The sequence below is a fragment of the Octopus bimaculoides genome, chromosome 5, assembly GCF_046866305.1.
Source record: "Octopus bimaculoides isolate indiv1 chromosome 5, ASM4686630v1, whole genome shotgun sequence".
In the NCBI taxonomy this organism is placed as follows: Eukaryota; Metazoa; Mollusca; class Cephalopoda; order Octopoda; family Octopodidae; genus Octopus; species Octopus bimaculoides.
This window is the reverse complement of record NC_142932.1, coordinates 73,584,188-73,608,777: the sequence shown is the minus strand read 5'-3', so window position 1 is coordinate 73,608,777 and position 24,590 is coordinate 73,584,188. Positions and strand designations below refer to the sequence as shown.

General features: G+C 38.0%; 1 protein-coding gene across 1 annotated transcript; it reads left to right on the top strand.

The window, feature by feature from the left end:
- Positions 1–22,177: 22,177 nt before the first annotated feature.
- Positions 22,178–23,333, top strand: LOC149135593 (protein CFDP2-like). The gene is made up of 2 exons (XM_089353096.1): positions 22,178–22,208; positions 22,669–23,333. The coding sequence occupies exons 1-2, from the start codon at positions 22,178–22,180 to the stop codon at positions 23,331–23,333; spliced, it is 696 nt and encodes a 231-aa protein (XP_089209222.1).
- The last annotated feature ends 1,257 nt before the right edge of the window (positions 23,334–24,590 follow it).

Genomic DNA, 24,590 nt, shown 5'->3' with positions numbered 1-24,590 from the left:
CCTCATAGACCGGCCATAACTATCTTTATCTTATTATATATATATATGTATATATATATATATATATATATATATATATATATATATATATATATATATATATATATATATATATATTTCTCCGCATTGAGAGGTCACACCTCCGGTACAACAGACATGTCATTTGAAAGAGTCATAAGACGGATTCTGCCAAAGCAACCAGTAGGGGCTAGACCAAGAGATGGTTGGATAATATTCATAGTCCTAGTTGGTCACGTTTGAAAATCCAGCTTGAAATCCAATGGCGGTTGCTTTTGACAGGACCCTATGGAGGAGGTAGCTGAAGACTCTACCCCTACGACTCTCCCAGGAAAAGTGTGCGGAAAACGTGAATGGATGGATGTGGTGTGTGTGTGTGTGTCTGTGTGTGTGTGTGTGTGCGCGCGCGCATGCGTAGCTTCCATAATTAACCTGTATTAAACATTAATAGCGAACGTATATTTAGCTAAAGAAACTGACGTGTATTTGTCACTTTAATAATTAACGTGTGCATATGTAACTTCAAAAACTAACGTGTTAAGTAATTGGCGTATATCTTACTTCAATAACTGGTGTGAATTTATCACTTCACTAATTAATACGTTTATATATATTTAGCTTACATAACTGACGTATATATAACTTCAATAAGTGACATGTCTTCGTCACTTCAATACTAATGTGTGCGTGTATGTATATAACGAAGATGGTAAATAAAGGAAATGGAAAAATGATATACGACGTGAGATGAAAATGAACTGGGTAAGCGACGATTTATTCTCCGTCGTAAAATACAACGATTGCCATACAAGAAATAAAATAAAATAGATTACAACAAAGATGTGTGAGAGACGTCGTTGTCAGGCTAGATTGTTGATCTTGTAGACAAAGTTGACGTACTGTTTGGTGTAGAGGAAGCCGTTGGTCTGTTAGTCGTGTGGTGTTCATACAGCAACGATGTAGGCAAATGTGGAGATGGAAGCGGATACTGGCTGGTGTCAGACACATCATTGTCAGAGCCGAGATGCGAGTGGTCAGTGGCGTGTGTCAAAGACCTAGAGCAGCCGAGAGCTGGTGATTAATTTCCCGCGTAAGGAAAAACGAACTGTTACGCCAACATGATTGGACGGCTGGAAACCGACCAATACAAACAAGTTCGGCTAATCACAAGGTCATGTGACCTGCTGGAACGAAAAGGCTTGTGGAGCTGATATTCGGATAGTTAAGCCTAAACAACCACGACGAAAAATCTCACACATAATAACAGTGTAAATCACTTCTGCTACATGTAACTTCAATAACAAATGTGCTTCAAGAACTGACGTCAATACGACTTCAATAACAAGCGTATGTTTGTGGATTCTATATAGTTTTAATAGCTAACGTCTGTACAGGTTCAACAACTAGCGCGCATGTAGTTTCATTATCTAACGTGTTTGAAGTCACGATAACATTTATTTAGCTTCAATAACAAACGTTGACTTCAAATGTCATAGAATCATTTTCCTCTGTTCAAATCGAAGCAAAAGAGGTGGCACACACATACTTTTGGACCGATTTATTCGCACCTTATTCTTTTTAAACCATTATTGTAAAACAGATCGGAAAGGTGCAAATGACCACTAGGACAGGAGACTGGACAACTAATCGAAAGGTCAATGATTTGCTTCCTTTATGCTATATTAGTGGAGACAAATCTCCTCAATGTCACAGTCCACCAATCTGAATTTAATGCACCACAAAGTATAAATATAGAGAGACGCAGGAGTTGCTGTGTGGTAAGAAGTTTGCTTCCGACCGCTTGGTTCCGGGTTCAGTCCCACTGTGTGGCACCTTGGGCAAGTGTCTTCTACTATAGCCTCAGGACAATCAAAGCCTTGTGAGTGGATTTGGTAGACGGAATCTGAAAGAAGCCCGTCGTGTATGTATATATATATATATATATATATATATATATATATATATATATATATATGTATGTATGTATGTATGCATCTGTGTGTCTGTGTTTGTCCCCACCAGCATCGCTTGACAACCGATGTTGGTGTGTTTACGTCCCCCTAACTTATCGGCAAAAGTGACCGATAGAATAAGTACTAGGCTTACACAGAATAAGATATTTGCTTGAGTCGATTTGTTCGATTAAAGGTGGTGCTCCAGCATGGCCGCAGTCAAATGACTGAAACAAGTAAAAGAATTTAAAAAATACTATAAGGCGGCGAGTTGGTAGAATCGTTAACGCGCCGGGCAAAATGCATAGCTGCATTTCGTCCGTCTTCGCGTTCCGGGTTCAGTTGCCGCCGAGGTTGACTTTACCTCTCATCCTTTCAGGGTCGATAAAATAAGTACCAGTTGAACACTGGGTCAAAGTAATCGACTTAGTCCCTCCCTTGAAATTGCTGGCCTTGTGCGAAAATTTGAAACTATTCCTGGTTGTTCTAATTAGTTGCTGTGCCAGCAATTATTGGCAAGCTGCTCGTTAAGTTGCATTGCCAAGTTCAGCTCTTTCTCTAGATATTTTTTAAATCTTTATCGTTCAATCTGTAGGTAAGTCAGTGCACATGAACAGATGATGGTGTTAAAATTGACGAATGGATTCGGTCGACCATACAAATAGTTCATGGCATGAGTTGAACGCAAAGAGTCGGAGCAAATATCTCTAGAGCACCCGGTCCGACTTTCTTACGGTTTTGCTAATTTCCCACCTTAGATTGGTACTTTTTGTGGACCCTGAAAAGATGAACGGCAAAGTTGGCTATGGTGAGAACAAATACTGCAAGATATTTTGTCAGACGCTCTAATGACTCTGCCAATATGCCACTGCATATGTTTGGAGAGGGATGAGCAGTTCTTTTTTTAATTTGCTATGGATGAAGATAAAATGTCCACTTCAGTTGACCCAACAGTCTATTGAACATTTGCCCAAGATACCACACAGTTAAGTCGAACCCGGGACCTCGTGGTTACAAAGTGAATTTCCTCATCTTTCAGCCATAGTTTGGCGATAAGTTACCTGCATGGGGAGGAATACTGGTTGAAAAAAGTGATTTAAAATATATCTCATTCCATTTTAGATTCTCTTGTAATTGGTATTATTTGGTGAGTACAGTAAAATAGTTTTAGATTTGAAATATAGCGAATGTAAAGTGATTTCTATAAAATAACAATCAACGTATTCTAGGATTTTAATGCTTGAAAAACATTATTTATTCCATAAATATATTTCTATATAAATATATTGAAGCCAACTATTCTCTCTTTTCCCTATCTTTTCTGTCTGTCCGTCTGTCTGTCTTCTGTCTTCCCACTCTCTCTCTCTCACATACACACACAAAATACACACACGATATATGAATTCATAAGCAGAAATATACATGTACACATATACACAAAGAGCGTGTATGATATATCTGTGTAAATGTAGGCACATTTCGAAATATTCACTGACATTCAGATGCACTTAATATAAATAACATAGCAACGCTATATTATAACAATGTAGTATAATACAATATAACTTAATATCACTTAATATTATATAATATAATAATATAGGCTTTGCAGTAGCAGAATCACTGAGGGGGAAGAATCACTGAAATATATTTTTGTCTTATGCTTTGTTGTATTTAATTATGTTTCTACATGGTTTGAGTTCAAAACCCGCCGAGGTTGCGAGCAGGCAAACTTACAATCCTCTACTGCTTTCACAGCCATTCTGCATTCGAAATTTACTTTCTTGTCTGTAAGATACCAAACGCGTTTGACGCTTCCAAAGTTTGTTTATAAAATGGTGTTGCATTCCAAAGCTATTATTTAACATTAAAATTTACGGTAACTGTTTTCAGGACCCGTTTAGCTTAATGATAGAGCACTCACCCTGTACCTCAGGGGTGCAGCGTTCGAATCCCTATAGCTGCCTGCTAAACTTCTTAGTCTGCTGTTTTTTACAGCTATACTACGTTGAAATTTACTTTCTTATCAGTAGTCTATAGATAGATACATGTACACATTTACGTCAAACACTCCGTCCACTTGCCTTTCCTTTTACCTTGCACCCGATTCCACCTCCTCACATCCGCAATTTCCTCACACACACTTAACACTAACACACACTTACCAACATCTCGCTGCCCCACTATACTTACACGCTTCACACGCATACACAGCGCAAAATAAACATACTACTGTCCTATGTTAATCTCTGACACAGCTACACTCTTATACATGAACATATACACTCGTCCCTCGTACCTCAGCTTCCCTTATCGAACTGCATTCTCACCTGGTTTATAACCCCTAGCCCATTTCCCCCTCGTCGACTCTTCCTTTTTTTCATTCCTTCTAAGCTTTCCTCTTTTTCTGAAACATTGAGGTTCTTTCCTTCCTTTTAAGCATAGTCATTTAGAAATATCTCGATTTTTAAATATTGCTTGATGTTTCGCCTACAAAGTTTGTAAGGAGCTAAAGACTGAAGATGCAAACGTATCACCAGTATCAAAGCATAAAAAACATTCTAAGCGCTCTGAAATCATCAGAATACCTGAATTTATCTAGCAAATTCAACTGACCATTGATTACAATCCCAGAAAGTCCAAGAGGTCAATTGCAAAAGATCTCCATGTGTCAAAAGGAACAGTCAGAAATTTTGTCCACGAAGACGTCAGATATAAGTCTTATATGATGAGGAAAGGTCAATTTGTCAGAAAAAGCAAAAGAAAATCACTAAATCAGATCTAAAAGGCTCTTAAGCAAACTGAAAAATCCAGCAGAAGAAGATTTGATTTGATTTTTCTCAAACGAGAAAAACTTCGACCAAGATCAAAAAGTTAACAAGAAATTACAGATGGTTATGTGCAGACTCTTCTGAAATTCCAAGTGTTATGCATACAAAATTTCCTGCAACTGTCATGGTTTTAGGAGTTGTCAGCAATGAAGGATATGTGATGCCTCCTTACTTCTTCCCACAAGGCCTTAAAGTTAACTCTGCCGCCTACATTGAGGTCCTGGGAATAATTGTTAATCCCTGGATAGACAGTGTATGCAATGGAAGGACATATGTGTTTCTGTAAGACTCTGCTCTATCACACATGGCTTTAGTAACACAGGTATGGATGGTTGAAAATTTTCATGGTCACATAACCCCTAACATTTGGCCTCCTAACTCCCCAGATCTCAATCATGTGGAACGTTGTTGAGAGAGAGGTCAATGAACACGCCCGTAACACCAAAGATCCTTTGAAAGCTGCCATATTCAGAGTAATGTCCAAAATGAACCAGGACCACTTGATTCGAGCATGTAGATGATTTAGATTTCATATAAAAGCAGTTGTTGAAGCTGAAGGTGGCTTTATTGAATAACATTATAGAAAAGAAGGTTTATTTTTATCCTCATAGCATTTTTTGATAAATAAAGTTATTATCTCTTATTATATGGTTTTTTTTAATAAACATAAATCAGTCCTCAAATATCTTACGCACCCTGTGTATATTGTAATAAAGACTAAACGATTGGAAAATTTCGATACTTATCTATGTATTTCAGTAGCAACACTTCATTATTAACATGTTGCGTTATACTACTTGGCATGTAATAACATGCGAGTTTATATGAGATTATGCAATAACGTGTTCACTTAACATCGCCATTTCGTCATTGTTACACATACACACACGCATATGTGCGCACACACACACATACACACGTACGCATAGACACAAAAAGATTGGACAGAAAGTAATGCAAATAACAAACGAAGGGAGGACATAGTCGGAGATGTGTTTATTGAATAACACGTTGTCTTCGCTCTGCACGTTACTTAGAGTTTCGCGGACGTAAAAAGAGTCGACCAGATCTCTTACTGAAGAACGATAGTGTGTGTGTGTGTGTGTGTGTGTGTGTGTGTGTGTGTGTGTGTGTGTGTGTGTGTGTACGTGTGCGTGCGTGTGTGTGTGTGTGTGTGTGTGTGTGTGTGTGTGTGTGTGTGTGTGTAATGAGAATGTGTGTATGTATATCTGTATGTCACCGAAAGACTCAGTAACAACGTGTCCTAGAGAAAAACACATTTGATTTTTGAAATTTGCGTCCTAAGGATTTAGGCTATTCTATGAATAATTCTAAGCAGCGTTTTGAAGCTGCACTTCTCTGACATTTGATGATACAAACGCATAAACTGATACTATAAAATTTGTTATCTTTTGCCTCTTGTTTAACACTGGATAATTTTAAAACTGACTGACTAACTTGCTTCAACCAAACTCACAAATCTATTAAAATTAATCTCAGTATGCTGAAAGATCATCCAAAATCTGACAATTAAGATTGCAATTGTTAGCATTACTTAAATAGACTCTCTTAAATCTGGAAAACCATTACTGGACAATGAACTTGATCAATTCCTCAATCTTAAGAATTTAAATTTATAGACTGCATTTTACAAATGCTTTATAATCTAAGGTTTCTTCATGAAGTTGAAATCCGTTTGTATCAGTGCTTTGTAACTGTGCAAAACTGTCCAAATATTTTAAATAAAGATTACTACACGTTTGTATTATATGAATGTGTCTGTGTTTATGTCAAGTTATATATAAAACAATTTAACATAAAACTGGAAAATTACTCAATACTTTTAGTAGAGTACATATTTATCAATTTTTAAAAAGAAAAGGTTGACAGGAATTTCGAAGCCATTGCAGTAAACCTTACATTCTTGCTTTTTGCAAATTATTTGATATTTTTCTTTGGCGTCTTTCTACTTAATTCCTTCCTTACATAATTTCAACCGAGCTTTCAAGGATTCTTTTATAAATTATTTTTAAAAAACAACTTGGAAGGACTATCAAATCTCAATCATCATCATCAGAATTCATGGAATGACATTGGAGTCGTTTTCGAACGCAAATCAATAGGAATAAGAACTTAACACTAGAAGACTAGCAAAACTAAAAAGCTAACTCAAACTTTTATTCAGCACCAGCTTCTTGTATCAAAAAGTTGGTTTTGATCGTTGGGAAAAAAATCCACTATAAAATCAGATTATATACATTAGCAAGGTTCGCAATCTCTCTTCTAAAATGCCATCAAGGCTCTGATTTAAATTTGACAACTGTTGGTATTACACCTTTTGCTTTAAGTAAAGGAGAGCTGAGCAGAAAAAGAATGAAGAAAGTGACTAAATTGAACCGAAAAATGGGGACCATGAATACATCATGCTTAACTAGCAACAGCATGTCGAGTAAATTGCGAGAATGATTACCATAGTTTACAAAAATAGCTTTACAATTTTTTTTTAAATTAATCCTCTGTTGAACACCACTTTTATAACCAGCCATAACTGCAGCACTGTCATAACATTAAGATCGATAGTCTTCAAACATAATTTCGTTTTTGTGGTTGTTGTTATTGTTTTTCACAAGTTATTCCAGAATCTTACACAATGTTTTCGACATCCTTTCGTTTTAATTAGATAAACTCAAGAGAAAAAAAACCTATTTTATATTAAAACAGTTTTTCTCTTTAAAATCAATATTAACATAACGAACTGTTTCTTCCTTTTGCTCACAACATTCTTGATATGGAATGGAATTAAACATAGAGCCAAAATATTTGGCCTCAAGAATGCAAAGTGTCAATTTTTTGGGCAAAGATCAAACTTAATGCTTTTATTCTCTGCTAACCGATATTGTTTCAAGGTTCTTTTTCATTGTGGAGTTCAGTGATTTTCAGCCGTTCTATCTACAGCACACAGGGCGGGATAGTAAATATATGTGAGATTGTTTAATAAAAAAAACTTAATTACCTAAGTTTTAACATCATCTGTTTCGAAATAGTCACCTTGCGCAGCAATACACAAGTGAGGAGCGCCCGGTGACGGGGTGAATTGTCGTCGTGAAGAATCGAATTCTTCGCGCTCCACAGATCCGGTCGCTTTCGCCGAATGTCCTCCCTTGAGCGCTTCAAAATGTCGCAGTAGATCTCTCGATTGACGGTCTGATCCTGGAGGGCGAATTCTCGATGCACGATACCACGGATGTCGAAAAAACCGATGTGGGACGTTCTTCTGCTTATGAAGCGTCCGTGCCACTCAAAACATAGCGTAAGTTTGCCGAAGCATGCTCAAAGTCTCTGTAGCAGACTTTCCAAGTTAACGCGAAATTTTACGTTGGCTCTTCGTTTCAACTTCTTGTCCATGACAAAAATCGCAGACTACAGCATACGTGATCACAAAAACACAAATTTCACAACTTGCGAAGTAAACATAACAATGTCACTCGGCACACTGTCTCACGAAATTCACTGCTAGCTCTCACTGCGCACGCAACCGTGTACTGCCATCAATTGGCGTATTACAAAACTAATCCGGGAATTTTTTGATACCACCTCGTACATATGTTTCTAATATTGTCTTAAAACAGAGATGGAAGCATACGTTGCACTTTTCCACAATGGAATACAGTGCATAAACAAAATCATGTACAAATTAACAAATAATAGCAGTGTAAGTTTTGACCGCACTCACATAGTATATGATCATGGACCACATTGAGCAAGCAGGAAAAGTGCAAATATTTTTGTGGTGATAGGTATAATGTAAAGCTTGCATTCTCACATCTGGATGGATTAAAAGTACAATAACTAAAATTTTAATCATTGTTTTATCAACGTTTTCTGCTCTATAAAATAATTTCATCATTTATATCGTATTATGTATTGAAAACGGAAAACAATGTAGCGACTACATATTGTTTTCGATTTACACTGAGTATAAAGAACATGGAAGAAATTTCATCTAACAAAATGTATAAAAAATGAAAAGTAATTACATTACATATAATATTAGTAGCGTGGGACATGTGACTGTTGATGTCACATGATGTCTCCTGTCTGAGATCGGCTGGTTAACAAGTATATTTGCCTCAAGCACCTCCTCTACTGTTTGAAGCCGTGATATGGACTTGTTCTAAATTATGTTCATAACAGAGAAACCAGTCTCACAAAATCATGAAAAAGAAATGAATGCTTCAAGTACTTTTATTGTGACGATGGGATGTTTCTGTCGAGCAGCCAAACAGAATGTAACTATGTCTATTAATCAGTGCCGTGATTTCAATTCTTTCCCACTCCTGATTTCCATCAATACACCTTCTGAAGCAGTAAATTTTTCTCATTGACACTTAACATAAGTATATTTCTCTCCCACTCCAAGAAAAATACATGAATTAACGGAAAATACTTTCCAATACTTTTACTCAATGCAAGACGACGAACTGACAGAATCGTTAGCACACCGGGCAAAATGCTTAACGGCATTAGGTCCGACTTTACGTTCTGAGTTCAAATTCCGCTGAGGTCGACTTTACCTTTCGTCCTTCCAGAGTCGATATAATAAGTACCAGCTGAGCACTGGAGTCGATGTAATTAATTTACCCATCCTCCGAAATTGCTGGTCTTGTGCCAAAGTTCGAAACCAATATTTTTACTCGATGTCGGCAAATTTGCAAGATGACTTAAACACGATTTTTGTCCAGCTTGCAAAATGTTCTCAACTCAAATATTTCAACATTGATCTCTTTTTTATCTCGGTTCCAAACAACAGTTAATAATTTTGTCGGCACATATAAGAATGATTTCACTTTTTCTCTCTCAGTTCTTGAAACTTGTTAAAGTATTCAAGTATTTTCTGTCAATTGAGAAACCTTTTCCGTCTGTTGAAAATCCTTTTTCTATCGATTTATCTTTCTTGGGTTGGGTGAGAGATCTAATTGTGTTAAATATTGTCAGTCAGTAAAATTTACTGTGAAATGATCGCGGTCGGATACTTAACAAAAGTATCCGACCGCAGTCAAGAGATATCATATGAAATCAACTACGTTTCCTACTATTGTTATGTAAACCCCCTACATTTGTTCAGATTTATAATTTTAAATTAATTTCGTAATTATGAAATTAATGATGATCATCCTAATGAAACAACTGTTGAAAGTAATTAAATTATGAACTATGAAATTCATTATTTTTCGTCTTTTTATTCAAAGTAAACGTTGCTCTCAAGGAACGTTTTACTTTATTACGTATACAGATGCAGGCTTTTCCACCTGGACTTATAGTATCGTTATAACGTGTTGGACTCTAACAACCTGTAATTACCGTAGATATATATTTTTTAATGTTTTATATATTATCTCTTTCTTTATGTGGATATTTCTTAACTAATACAACTTCACTGCACCACGTCTTACGTACGAACAAATCAGCGAGAAGTGAAGTAAGTACTATTCATTCAGTTCAAAGCACTCACCCTCGAAACAATCATATCACACCCGTGTGCCAACGGAAGCCGCATCCACACACATATACTTGTAACGATTCAACTAAATGTTTTCATTTCCAACAATAGTCAAGCGCCACAAAATTTTAGAAGAGTGATGTAGTCGATAATAGCGACTCCAGTATGTCATTGTAATTCTATTGGATCGAACGTGGAAGAATGAAAAGCAAAATCGACGTTAGTGAGATTTGAACTCACTGATGACCAAATATTACACACACACACACACACACACACACACACACACACACACACACACACACACACACACACACACCATAATGTCTGTACCACTTTTACGTAACTGTTCTGTGCAGAACTAATGTTATTACATTTTAACCCCAGGAAAACATATTTTCCCGCTCGTTAACGTCACACAACCTGTGTCTTGTTTTATTGCGAGTAAGGGACCGGACCACTCCCACTCCAGCGTGGCAAAACCAGTAGACTGGCCGGTTTCTACCTGCTTTCCCGTCCTCAGTACTGGACGTTTGCCTGCTAGAGATGGCAGCTATCCGTCTCTACTCGCAATATATAAACATACTGGAATGGGAACGATTCGCTCCCTTACTCGCAATAAAATAGACACAGCGGGGAAAGATGCTTTCCTGGGGTTAAAATCTAGTAACAATTGTTCTGCACAAAACAGCCACGTATAAGTGGTACAGACATTAAGGTTTAGTACTGTTACTATGTGAATCTCTTTCAGAGATTTTAAAACCAGCTTGTGTGTGTGTGTGTGTGTGTGTATTGGTCCATGGCTCTGCTCTACCAAAAAGCCATAATATTCTTATTCTCCTTGTTACGATATTTACGAGCTTAACTATGGAACGAAATATTATAATTTATACTTTTATATTGTGTAACAATGTAAGGTATCGAACAGGCTGAATCGTTAGCACGCCGGACGTTTAATGGCATTTCGTCCGACTTTTCGTTCTGAGTTTAAATTCCGCGAAGGTGGACTTTGCCTTTCATCCATTCGAGATCGACAAAATAAGTGTCAGCTGAGCACTGGAATCAATGCGATCGACTTACGCCTCCCTCGAAATCGCTGACCTTGTGCCAAAATCTAAAACAAGTATAATGTAACAATGTTATGAAGATCTTCTAATTTTATGTATCAATAATAGAATATATGGATATTAATAAAAATTAAAATGTCCATGGTTCTCTCTAGTAATAAATGCCTATTTATCACTATCATATTTACACACACACACACACACACATGGCAGTTATTCGTTTCACGATATTTTTAGCAAAACTTTATCTAGTGCAAATTACACTGATACTTCTAAAAGCCATCTTAAATCTCATGCTGATGAAATGATTAATAATTGAATTTAACCAGTAAATTAATTGAAATTTGTGATTATTTGTATTTAACAGAAGGATATAACATGATATGACAAGATCTATTGTTCGTTAATTAAATTGTGAGTTTAATGTAATTCCTTTTGTAGCAATCAGCGGTTTCTTAATTACAGTAATTAATTAGAACTTTCTATACCATTGGATTCTTAGTTTCTGTGTATCAGAGATGTTATAGTGGTTGTGGTTTAGCCCCAGGCCAGTCCTGGTCAAGCAGGATTTTGATTGAAATACTTAGAAACGCATTATTCATTGAGTTCTTTTAAAAAAGACAGTAGGATGATTTGGTTATTTCTAACAAGGCTATTTATAAATCAGGGAACTTCATTATCAGGTCGTCATTCAGAGATTTGAGAAATTGCTGTTGGTGTTTCGAATTAAGGAATTTAGGCAACATATTATAGACGGTTGTATTCCTGGAAGATAATATCGTTAATTGGGATTCTAGAGGCAGGAAGAACATTGGTCCTTCTAGGACTGATGTATTAATGGGTCATGGATCAAAGTTTCGAGTTGAAGTGCGAGATTCGGAGATCTCCCACTAATGAAGTGTCTTACGTTCCAGCTTGGCACAGAGTCTGTTGTTCCAGACCGTTTCAAAATATTTCTTTATGTCCAGAGCAATGCTATGTTTCCTGACCTGTATCCAAGTAGTTGCTCCATATCTGGGAAAGAACAAGGTCACAATGTGCAGGAAAATATCTGGATCTCATCTATGAACTCTGTGTGTGTGTGTGTGTGTGTGTGTGTGTGTGTATGTGTGTGTATGTGTGTGTGCGTGTGTGTGTGTGTGTGTACATATATATATTCATGCAGGTATGTATACATGTATATATCCATATATACAGACATATGTTTATGTGCATATATGCACACATATATACATTTTTGTGTTTGTATTTGTCACCCACCGTTTGACAACTGGTACTGCTTTGCTTATGTCCCCGTAACCGAGCGGTTTGGCAAAGCGCGATCAATAGAATAATTAACAAGCTTGAATTATGTAGTCGTGTAGATTTCATCAACTGAACTAAACACTCCAAGACGATAGCCAAGCATTGTAAGATCCGGGGAATGCTTACAAAATTTGTAAGACCAGCAAACCGGAAGAAACACTTTCAGACCTCCAGTGGCAAAGAGCCTTCACCATACCATTCCCTTCGACCTTTGCTGACGATTTCCGGAATTTTCTCAACTACTGATGCGAAACAAAATTGTTAATTCAGCCATTATAAGAGTATAATATATTCTATTAATGTACTCACTCTTTTAATCGATATATGTGTGTTTCATGTATGAAGGTGTGTGGCCTCGTGATTAAGGTGATTGACTCACGATCATGAGATTGTGAGTTCGATTCCTGTACCTTAAGCAAGGAAGTTAATTTTTAGAAAAAATAACATTCATGACAATGAAATCATCTACAAAAAGAAATAAGTGATATGCATAAAGGACAAATGATTTTCAGTACTGATAAAATATATAACACACTATATGAATTTAGGAAAAGAAAATAAATGGATGGAAGAATTTCTCACATAAATTCTACGAAAGAAATATAAAACGTTTCTCATAACATTTCTACAAATTACAAAAGTCAGAGAGACAGACAGACAGAGTTTAGGATAAATGTAATAAAATGAAAGCATCATTCAAGCGAAAGAAGTATCAAAGTAAATCATTTGATTTCTAATGCGCATATGCACACACACACGCGCACACACACACACACACACACACACACACACACACACACACACACACACACACACACACACACACGTACGCAAGCACACTCAACAAACACACAAACGTTATTCCGGAAATTTTCAGATATCAACTGGTTTCAAATTATTATATAAGATCAAGTTCAAAGCTTAGTAGACACATAGATGCAACGGCATTTTTGATGTATGGATCTTTGTGATGTAACGTTGAAACTTTGACCATATTTTAAGCACGTATTTTATGTTACAGTCTTGCTGAACAACGTAAAGTTAAAACTGAAACAGTACAAATTAAACTATTACTTACCTGTTTAAAAATTGAGATTTGGTTTAATGAGATAACTAAAATTACAGCATCTCTAATATTTTAATAGTGATCTGATTTGTTCAATCGATCTTATAGTAAAACATCCTACAAAAATTAAGTTAATCCATATACCGTTGTCACAAAATTTAATCATTGTAACTAGTGTAATTTACGGAGTATTTGATCTCGAAAATATATTTTAGATATTCGGTCAACCTTAAACGCCTAGTCATTGATAAAAGTTCAAAGCAATATTGTTGTATAGTAGTAGAGAATGTACGGAATCACTGAAATAGCTTGCAAGCATCTCATACGAGGTGCTACTTTTGCTTCTGGTGAGTCCGGTCATATGTCAGTCTATCTATCTATCTATCTATCTATCTATCTTTCTGTCTTTCTGTATGTCTCTCTCTCTCTCTCTCTCTCTCTCTCTCTCTCTCTCTCTCTCTCTCTCTCTCTCTCTCTCTCTCTCTCTCTCTCACTATATATATATATATATATATATATACGTGGGTGGGCTGAAAAGTTTATAGGCTGACTATGAAGGAGTGATGCAAGAACTGTGAAATCTTATTAATAACGGCGTTGGTTCTTCCCAGGTAAAGTGACATCTGACCTGTCAAAAAAGACTTCAGGTGTAACTAGGGTGACTTCTCTCGAAAATGGACAGAACTTGGCATCGTCGTGTTATCAAGTCCCAGCAGAAAAGGGTTTAACCTCGAAGGGCATTCATACTGACATGGTTGCAACATTAGGGGATGATGCTCCAGCTTTGTCAACAGTGCAAAAGTGGGTAGCTGAATTTAAGAGGAGAAGGGGGAGTCTTGAAGATGACTTAAGCTCTGACGTCCTGAAACTGCCACCATCGAGGAAACATTGACGATATTCACCATAAGATGATGGATGATTGGCGACTAACTATAAATCAAATATCCAATGCTATAAGCCTATCCCCTAAGAGAGTTGAGAATATTCTGCACAATGAACTTAGCATGACGAACGTTTCTGTTCGGTGAGTGCCATGTCTTCTGATACCTGATCAAAAGCGCGCCAGGCTGATCACACCACGGGAAAATCTTACGTTGTTTGAGATAGATCCAGCTGGTTTCCTTGAACGTTTCCTAACCCAGGATGAGGGTTGGATACATCATTTTGAGCCAGAAACAAAGTGACAATCCATGCAGTAGAGACACCCCTCCTGACCTGCTCCAAAGAACGCCAGGGTTGTTTTATTTGAATAGAAGGTGATGGCGTCAGGTTTTGGGGATGCAAAAAGTCATTGTTTTAATTGACTATCTTCAAAAGGGCCACACCATCAATGGAGAGTACTATGCCAACTTACTGATGCTGTTACGAAAGGATATCAAGACCAAACGTCCAGGAAAACTGACGGAAGAGGTCTTGTTTCATCAGGACAATGCTCCAGCACACAAGACCTTGATTTCAATGGTTGCTGTGGATGACTGTGGTTTTGAAATGATTGATAACTCTCCCTATTCTCCTGATTTTGCCCCATCTGATTATCATTTGCTCCCCAACATGAACAAACACTTGGCTGGGAGCTAGTACCGCAATGATGATGACTTTATACCTGCTGTTGGTCACTTTTTTAACTACCAAAATGAAAGTTTCTTCACCAATGGGATCGAAATACTGCACACCGATGTGTGTGTGTGTGTTTCAAATTTTGGCACAAGCGATTTCGAGGGAGTGGGAAAATCGATTATATCGACTCCAGTGCTCAACTGCAACTAATTTTATCGACTCTGGAAGGATGAAAGGCAAAGGGCAAAGTCGGAAGAATACCGTTATGCAATTTTGCTGGCACCGCAACAGTTCTGCCAGTTCGCCTTGTGTGTGTGTGTGTGTGTGTGTGTGTGTGTGTGTGTGTGTGTGTGTGTGTGTGTGTGTGTGTGTGTGTGTATCGAGTTATAATCAAAACAATTTTTCATTAAACCGAAAAATTACTCAATACTTTTGGTAGAGAACATATTTGATATTTCTCAAGATTGGTGAGGGAACTTCGGCTACTCCACTGGACTTGCTGGCCAAAACTTCGAGGTTACTCTCACTGCTTTTCTTGTAAAAATAAGATAGATAGATAGATAGATAGATAGATAGATAGATAGATAGATAGATAGATATCAACAAATAAAAAAGAAATGTAGAGAATGATTATTGGGTAATTTAAATTTGATTAACTGTTAGTAATGGCGAAACTTTCAAGGTTTTCATTATAAACAGTAATAACATTTTTATAAACATCAGAAATGCATATTGAATGCGCAAAAGCTTAATTATAAATTGTAAATACTTAATTATAAATTCTTTAAAATTAAAACATGAATAATCATATTTTTTAAAAATCAACATACAACATTTAAATAAAAGCATAATTTTGAAAACAAATAAGAAAATGAGGATATGCATAAAAAATCAATATGATATATAAAAAAAAATATAGGTTTAAAAACATATACAGGCGTGGCTGTGAGGTAAGAAGCTTGCTTGCCAACCACATGATTCCGGGTTCAGTCCCACTGTGTGTGGAACCTTGAGCAAGTGTCTGCTACTTATAGCTTTGGACCAACCAAAGCCTTGTGAGTGGATCTGGTACACGGAAAGTGAAAGAAATATGTAAATATATATATATATATATGTGTGTGTGTGGTGTTTTGGTGTCTGTTCCCCCACCACTTGACAGCGAGTGTTGGTGTGTTTACGTCCCCGTATCTTATCGGTTTGCCAAAAAAGACCGATAGAATAAGTAACGAGTTTAACAAAATTAAGTATTGGGTTTGATTCATTCGACTAAAAATTATTTATTGCGGTGCCCCATCATGGCTGCAGTCTAATGACTGAAACAAGTAAAAGATGTAAATAAAATAAATACTTCGTCTGTGATGACCCATAGGGCTCGTAACGTCGGAGCTTAACCCACTTTTCATGAGGTATAAGCGACTGAGATGTGCAGTAATCCCTCGACTATCGCGGGTGTTACGTTCCAAAAAACCCCGCGGTAGGTGAAAGTTCGCGAAGTGGAAACAGTACAGTACTGTATATATATTTTTTTATTTCTATAATTTGTGTATACTCTTTTTTACTCTTTTACTTGTTTCAGTCATTTGACTGCGGCCATGCTGGAGCACCGCCTTTAGTCGAGCAAATCGACCCCAGGACTTATTCTTTGTAAGCCTAGTACTTATTCTATCGCTCTTTTTTGCCGAACCGCCAAGATACGGGGACGTAAACACACCAGCATCGGTTGTCAAGCGATGGTGGGGGGACAAACACAGACACACAAACACACATACATATACATATATATACATATATACGACGGGCTTCTTTCAGATTCCGTCTACCAAATCCACTCACAAGGCTTTGTTCGGCTCGAGGCTATAGTAAAAGACACTTACCCAAGGTGCCACGCAGTGGGACTGAACCCAGAATCATGTGGTTGGTAAGCAAGCTACTTACCACACAGCCGCTCCTGCGCCTATATTTATATATTTATTTTATTATAAATGCAAAACAACAGCACGGAGGAATCGACGTAAGCTTAAATAATAAACTGCGACAGGTGAACCGTGATATGGCGAGGTATTACTGAAAACACTACCCTCTGAAAGGTATGCCAGTCCGTCGCAGGGTAAACTTCTCAGCTGTTGCTGGAACTAATTTACAGCAGAGAAGACTGGAGCAATGTGAAATGAAGTGTTTTACTCAAGAACACAACGCACCGCCCGGTGCAGGAATCGAAACCACACTCTTTCGTCTAACGCTGTAATCACTAGGTCATGTGTCTTTAAAATAAGTGAATAAATAAAAATTTCATCCATGAGAAGAAAACATACAAAAGAAAAAATGAGAAATAAGAAGTAAAAATAATAGACGGACACCAAAAACAATGTGAGAATGTATTTTAAAGAAAGGAAGTTAGTGTAATGGTTGTTGTGTTCGGCCTTGTCGTCAGAGGCAGGAATCGAACCCAGGATCATGAAGTCGTGATAGGATGGTTAGTTGCGTCCTTGAGCAAGGCACTTCAAGTTACTGCCATATGCTCATCTATAAATGTATTCCAAGTGCTGGTGCATCACTCCCTCTATCTACGACATCTTCAATATTCCACTGAGTGAAATGTAAGAGAGCCAAGAGAATGTCTGTGTCCACTCACGACTACATAATCGCATGAAACGATTTACAAGAACGCGGTTCATGCTACCAAATCAAACTCGATTGCGAATGACGACTGCGATGGCGTTGTTCCATTACTAAAGCAAAACGAATAAATCATGTGAAATTATGAGAAGAGAGAGGTTTGGAGATGATATATACTTTTAAAATTGATTCATAGGTGTATAAACCTAAAATATGGGTTGAGGGCTGTCAATGATATTCCATTTGATGTTGGGGAAGTCCTTTCGATGACTGCAAAGTCTCAAGATGAAGCAGTATACCTTCCCCAAAATATCATTGGCTATCATACTCGTATAGAGTCTTGCGATGACATTGAAGGATAACTCTCTACACTACAGCCTTTGAGAGGTTGGATCCTTTCACTGGACAGTCCCTCTGCAGAGCCTACAACACGCCTGATATCAGACGAGCCATCTCGTTGGCAATGAGGGCATGAGAATTTATCTCAAAGTGACTGCGGATCTGTTGGTGTTAGTCCTGGACTGGGCAATGCTGTCTGTGGCCATTTTAAATGAATGCAAACTAGAGCCTGATCAACATAATGATCCCTGTAGGCATTACTTGTGTCCAGATGCATCACGCGATTACGTATAAACAAAAAACGTACATTTAAAGTGTAAAGTGTAAAGGTATTTCGTAAATCAACGAACTATCTGTATCTATCTATCTATTATACACACACACACATATATATATGTATATACATACATACATACATAGATATATATGTATATATATATATATATATATATATATATATATATATATATATATATATATATATATATATATACATAATATATATATATATATATATATATATATATATATATATATATATATATATATATATATATATATATATATATATATATATACGTATGTATATATGGTTGTTTGCTATGGCCAGTTAGAGAATTATCATTATTCCAGCATGAATTTCCTCTGGTAAGGACATATACTAAAAATCTCAGTGAATTTTTCAGGGTTCTTGCTCTTTCGGCCAAGCAAAGCTTACCCCGTTTGCTCCCGTTGAGGTACGGCTCCGGTTGCTCATCAAACCGTCATTTAATTATACATGTGTGCGCGCGCGTTATGCACACATACACACACATACATATATATGCATATGTATATGTATATATAGTGTTTATATGATATACATATACATATATATTGTTTGTTTTTGTTGGCACTCCGTCGCTTACGACGTCGAGGGTTCCAGTTGATCCGATCAACGGAACAGCCTGCTCGTGAAATTAACGTGCAAGTGGCTGAGCACTCCACAGACACGTGTACCCTTAACGTAGTTCTCGGGGGATATTCAGCGTGACACAGTGTGACAAGGCTGACCCTTTGAATTTACCCTTCGTCAATACCCAGAAACTCGAGTCCGTGCGTATCACGTCAGATCAACGATGGGAAGGATGACTTCCCTTTGCAAATACCGACAGGGCACAGATGTGTGTCAATAGCCAGCTGGAGGAGATGTTCTCCTGGGGCTAAAAGCAACAGTAACACTCACCCTTAGGGTTTAGCCGCATTTAAGTGGCAAATATACTTCACGTTGTCGTGCAGTTACTGTTTATACCTCGTTCAGAGATTTAACATTGCTTATATATATATATATATATATATATATATATATATATATATATATATATATATATATATATATATATATATATATATATATCATATATACATATATATATATATATTTATATGTATGTTATATATATGCATATGTATAAAACATTATCGACTACACACACACACATACAACGCCGTGTGTTTGCCAGTAGGCTGCGCATGGCGTGGTAGAAACTACTCTCAAAGTATCGAGTGTAAAAACACCTGAAAGTCATGGATGGGTGAGACAACGGTGAGTATCATTGTCCGGGCATAAAAGCGTGTAGTTTTTACACTATATGCCTGTAAGTCGTGGACTGGCGGTCTATTCACCTCCGTCATGCTGGTAAGCTACAAAAATGATGAAACATCTATGTCCATCACTCTTGAATGAGGTTTGGTGAATTGTCTCGCCTATCCATGACTTTCAGGTGTTTTAACACCCGGTGCTTTGAAAGAGCAATCTCTACTGCGCCGAATCGAACCTGCCGGGAAATATATAGTGTATATATGCTAAGTATATGTGTCTATATATATGTATATATACACATATATACATGTGTGTGTGTGTGTGTGTGTGTGTGTGTGTGTGTGTGTGTGTACGTACATGTATTTATATATGTGCGTGTGTGCGTTTGTGCTTTGTGTGTGTGTGTGTTGCTGTATATTGAGATGTCAATATGAAATAAAATATAGATACATAAAAATACAATCACACACACACACACACGGGCCTACACACGCACACACGCACACACACACGCACATACACTCACACATATGCAGATAGTCATTACTGCTCCTCTTCTCCACAACCCCATCCACCGTGACACTGTCCCACTCCTCTACTACGTCACTCACAGTATGTGTCAATTCCACAGACTGGTTGGTTCCCAGTGAGAAACAAATGAAATCTTGTAAATGCCAAAGGCAGAACTAGATGTGGTTGGTGGTGGTGGGGATAGTTGTGGCGGTGATGACAGTAACGGCGGTTGTGGAGGCGGTGGTGGTGGTGGTGGTGGTGGCCGGGGGTATGCTGTTATCGTTGTTGTTGTTGTTGTTGGTGGTGGTGGTGGTCGTCGTCGTCGTCGTCGTCGTCGTAGTGGTCGTGTGTGTGATTGGGTAGTGGTGGCAGCGGGACGGCGGTAGTGGTGACGGAAGGTGGCGACAGTGGCGGTGGAAGTGATACGTTGGTAATGGTGGTGTTCAGAGTATGCTGTTGTTGCTGCTGCTACTGCTGCTGCTGCTGCTGCTGCTGTTGTTGTTGTTGTTGTTGTCGTCGTCGGTGGTGGCGGTGGTGGTGGTGGTGGTGTTGGTGTTGAGGATGGTAGTGAAATCTGGCAGAGGATAGAGAACCAGAAAGAAACAAGTCTCAAGAAAAAAAAAAAGATTGTAAAAAGTATTTAATAGAAAGTTTTGGTACTCAGAATAAATAACAAACGGTTCAATAAAAAGTTGACGACTCACAAAAGGAGACACAGGGAGTGTGTTAGTAACGGAGCTTGTTGATTTACTTGAATAGTAAAGTTATAGGTTAAATACAAGAGACAGGTGTAGTGCTAGAGGTTGTGGTGTGACATATGGCAGTTTGCCTATCATACATAACTGGCCTTTCCACAAACACTCACGCACACACGCACACACACCTACAAATGCATGGCTGTGGGATAAGAAGTTTGATTTCCAGCCACATGGTTTCACGTTCAGTCCCATTGCGTAGCACCTTGGGTAGGTGTCTTCTACTTTATCCCCGGGCCGACCAAAGCATTTGTGAGTGGATCTGATAGGCGGAAACTCTGTGTGTGTGTGTGTGTGTGTGTGTGTGTGTGTGTGTGTGTGTGTGTGTGTGTGTGTGTGTGTGTGTGTGTGTGTGAGACCACCACTTGACAACCGGTTTGAGTGTGTTTACGTCCCTGTTAATTAGGAGTTCGACAAAAAAGACGATGGAATAAGTACCAGGCTTTAAAAATGTAAGTGCTGGGATCGATTCATTCGACTAAAATTCTTCAAGGTGGTGCCCCAACATGGCCGCAGTCTAATGACTGAAACAAGTAAAACATAAAAGATAATACATACATACATACATACATACATACATACATACATACATACATACATACATACATGAATTTCAGTGAAGGAACTGTTGATCTAGGTTAGTAACTGGTTCTTTCTCTATTCGGAAGAATTCTTGAAATAAAACTGCATAATGACATACATACATGATGATTGCCATCTCTTCAATCAATAAATACTGTCATGAGATCTTATATGACTATCAAGTCCTGCTCTTGACAAACAAACTCTACTGCAGATCTTACAAATATTTTAAAGCAGAAAAGTGTCTGGGAGTTGGCTCGGTATAACATTTACATTGCTGCACTCTCTGAAACTCGGTTGAGGGATGAAGATGTATTGATATGTCTGGGAGCCTATAATGCTGCTAAGATGGCCCTGATATATGTGTGTGTGCGTGTGTATGTAACTGTGACGATACATAGTTATTTTCGCCACAGTCATTCATCTTTTAACAAATTCATTGGAACAATTCCTGCGATGAGCAAACCGTCAGACTCCAGGAATACACGCCGGACATGTTTGCCGATATCTTGGCTGAGTTGTCGAGTAAGGTTGAATAACTGTAGTCGCATGTAAGACGGATTCGGCTGTTGACTGAAACCAACGTAAACATAGTCACGCTACCCACTTTTCACAGGGAAGGCAAGTAGTTTTTTTATCGTCTGGCTAAAGAGGCTGCGTAGCGGACGCTCTTGAAAGGAGTGAACATAGACACTTATCTCTTCGGCCAAGCAATCATCAACTCTTTTAAGTTCCACTTGAGGAGAAACGTAAATTTGGGGAGGGAGGGCAGCCTTCTAGTAAACTTCTTGAAAGGTGGGTGACCGTAGCAAACATGGCCTGAGCGAATGGGTCTAAACTCTACATGCGCCTATAGATAAGGATAAACAGCTGGGAAAGGACACTTACTCTTGCAGTAATGTGTAGGAGTTTCTTAACTGGCTCTAAGTAGTGATCCATCTTTCTGCGGACTTCATCAGATATTTGTATAATTTATAAGGTCTAGAAAAGGTGGTCCAAGCATGTACCTGTTCTACCATCAAGCTGGTCAGCAAACCGCTACTGGCGGCTGTTCACTACAGCAGGAGGAATACAAAGAGAAAACATGAAAGCAAGAAATATAGACTATGGGTAGGTGTATGGAATGTCAGGACACTTCTTGATCATGAAGGATCAAATAACCTTGAACGGCGAACTGGCATAATAGCCAACGAGTTGGCTCGGTATAACATTTACATTGCTGCACTCTCTGAAACTCGGTTGAGGGATGAAGATCAATTGGCAGAAACAGGTGCTGGATACACTTTTTTTTGGAAGGGTAAACCAAAGGGTGAAAAACGAGTAGGGGGTGTTGGCTTTGCCATTCGTACCGAGTTAACCAACAAAATAGAACAACCTATTGGTTTCAGTGATAGGATTATGTGTCTTCGAGCTCCTCTATCATGCAATCGTTTTATGACTGTTTATGCTTCTACTCTTGATAGCAGCAGTGAATCTATTATGGCTTTCTATGAAGATCTCAGATCGGTTATGATTTCGATTCTAAATGCAGATAAGATCCTCCTTCTTGGCGATTTCAACGCCCGTGTTGGATGCGATTCTGAGACCTGGGATGCACCAGGGAGACATGGTTTGGGCAAAATGAACGCTAATGGTCTCCGTCTTCTTTAGTACTAGTACTTAATGAGATCACGGAACTTGATCTCATCGTCTGCCACACTGTTTTTCATCAGAAGGATATCCATAAAGCTACCTGGACGCATCCAAGATCCAAACATGGGCTTATTCTTGATTACCCGATGTCTGCACTGTCCAAATCATGCGAGGTGCAGAATGTGGGGCTGACCATATGCTCATACGCGGTAAACTGAAACTCCACATCATGCGTAGAATTAGATCTGGAGCAATAAAAGTCTCTAAACGTATTGATGTGTTGAAATTAAGAGACTCTAAGGTGCAAATGAATCTTAGAATTGTTATTGGAGAAGCAGAATTGATCTACAGATCTTGAAGATAAAAATAAGTTGCGCCAAAAATACCTCGGTGCCCAAGATGAGGATAAAAAGCCCTTACTACAGTCTCTCAAAAGGATAAAATTACTCCAAAGAAAGATACGACAAATGAAAAACAAATGGTGGTTGGATATTTCTGAAAAGTAAAGACAGTAAAGATCTTAAAACAGTATATTCCTTGATCGGACAAGTGTTTGGTCCTCCATCATCATTTGTGGTACCACTCAAGTCTAAAGACGACTGATTTCTCTTCAAGGATCCTGAAACGTAGGACTGAGCACTTTACTGATCTCTTTTATAATCCTTCAGTTATTGATGAAAATGTCATCAGTAATCTTGTCCGATCAAGGAATATACTGTTTTAAGATCTTTACTGTCTTTACTTTTCAGAAATATCCAACCACCATTTGTTTTTCATTTGTCGTATCTTTCTTTGGAGTAATTTTATCCTTTTGAGAGACTGTAGTAAGGGCTTTTTATCCTCATCTTGGGCACCGAGGTATTTTTGGCGCAACTTATTTTTATCTTCAAGATCTGTAGATCAATTCTGCTTCTCCAATAACAATTCTAAGATTCATTTGCACCTTAGAGTCTCTTAATTTCAACACATCAATACGTTTAGAGACTTTTATTGCTCCAGATCTAATTCTACGCATGATGTGGAGTTTCAGTTTACCGCGTATGAGCATATGGTCAGCCCCACATTCTGCACCTCGCATGATTTGGACAGTGCAGACATCGGGTAATCAAGAATAAGCCCATGTTTGGATCTTGGATGCGTCCAGGTAGCTTTATGGATATCCTTCTGATGAAAAACAGTGTGGCAGACGATGAGATCAAGTTCCGTGATCTCATTAAGTACTAGTACTAAAGAAGACGGAGACCATTAGCGTTCATTTTGCCCAAACCATGTCTC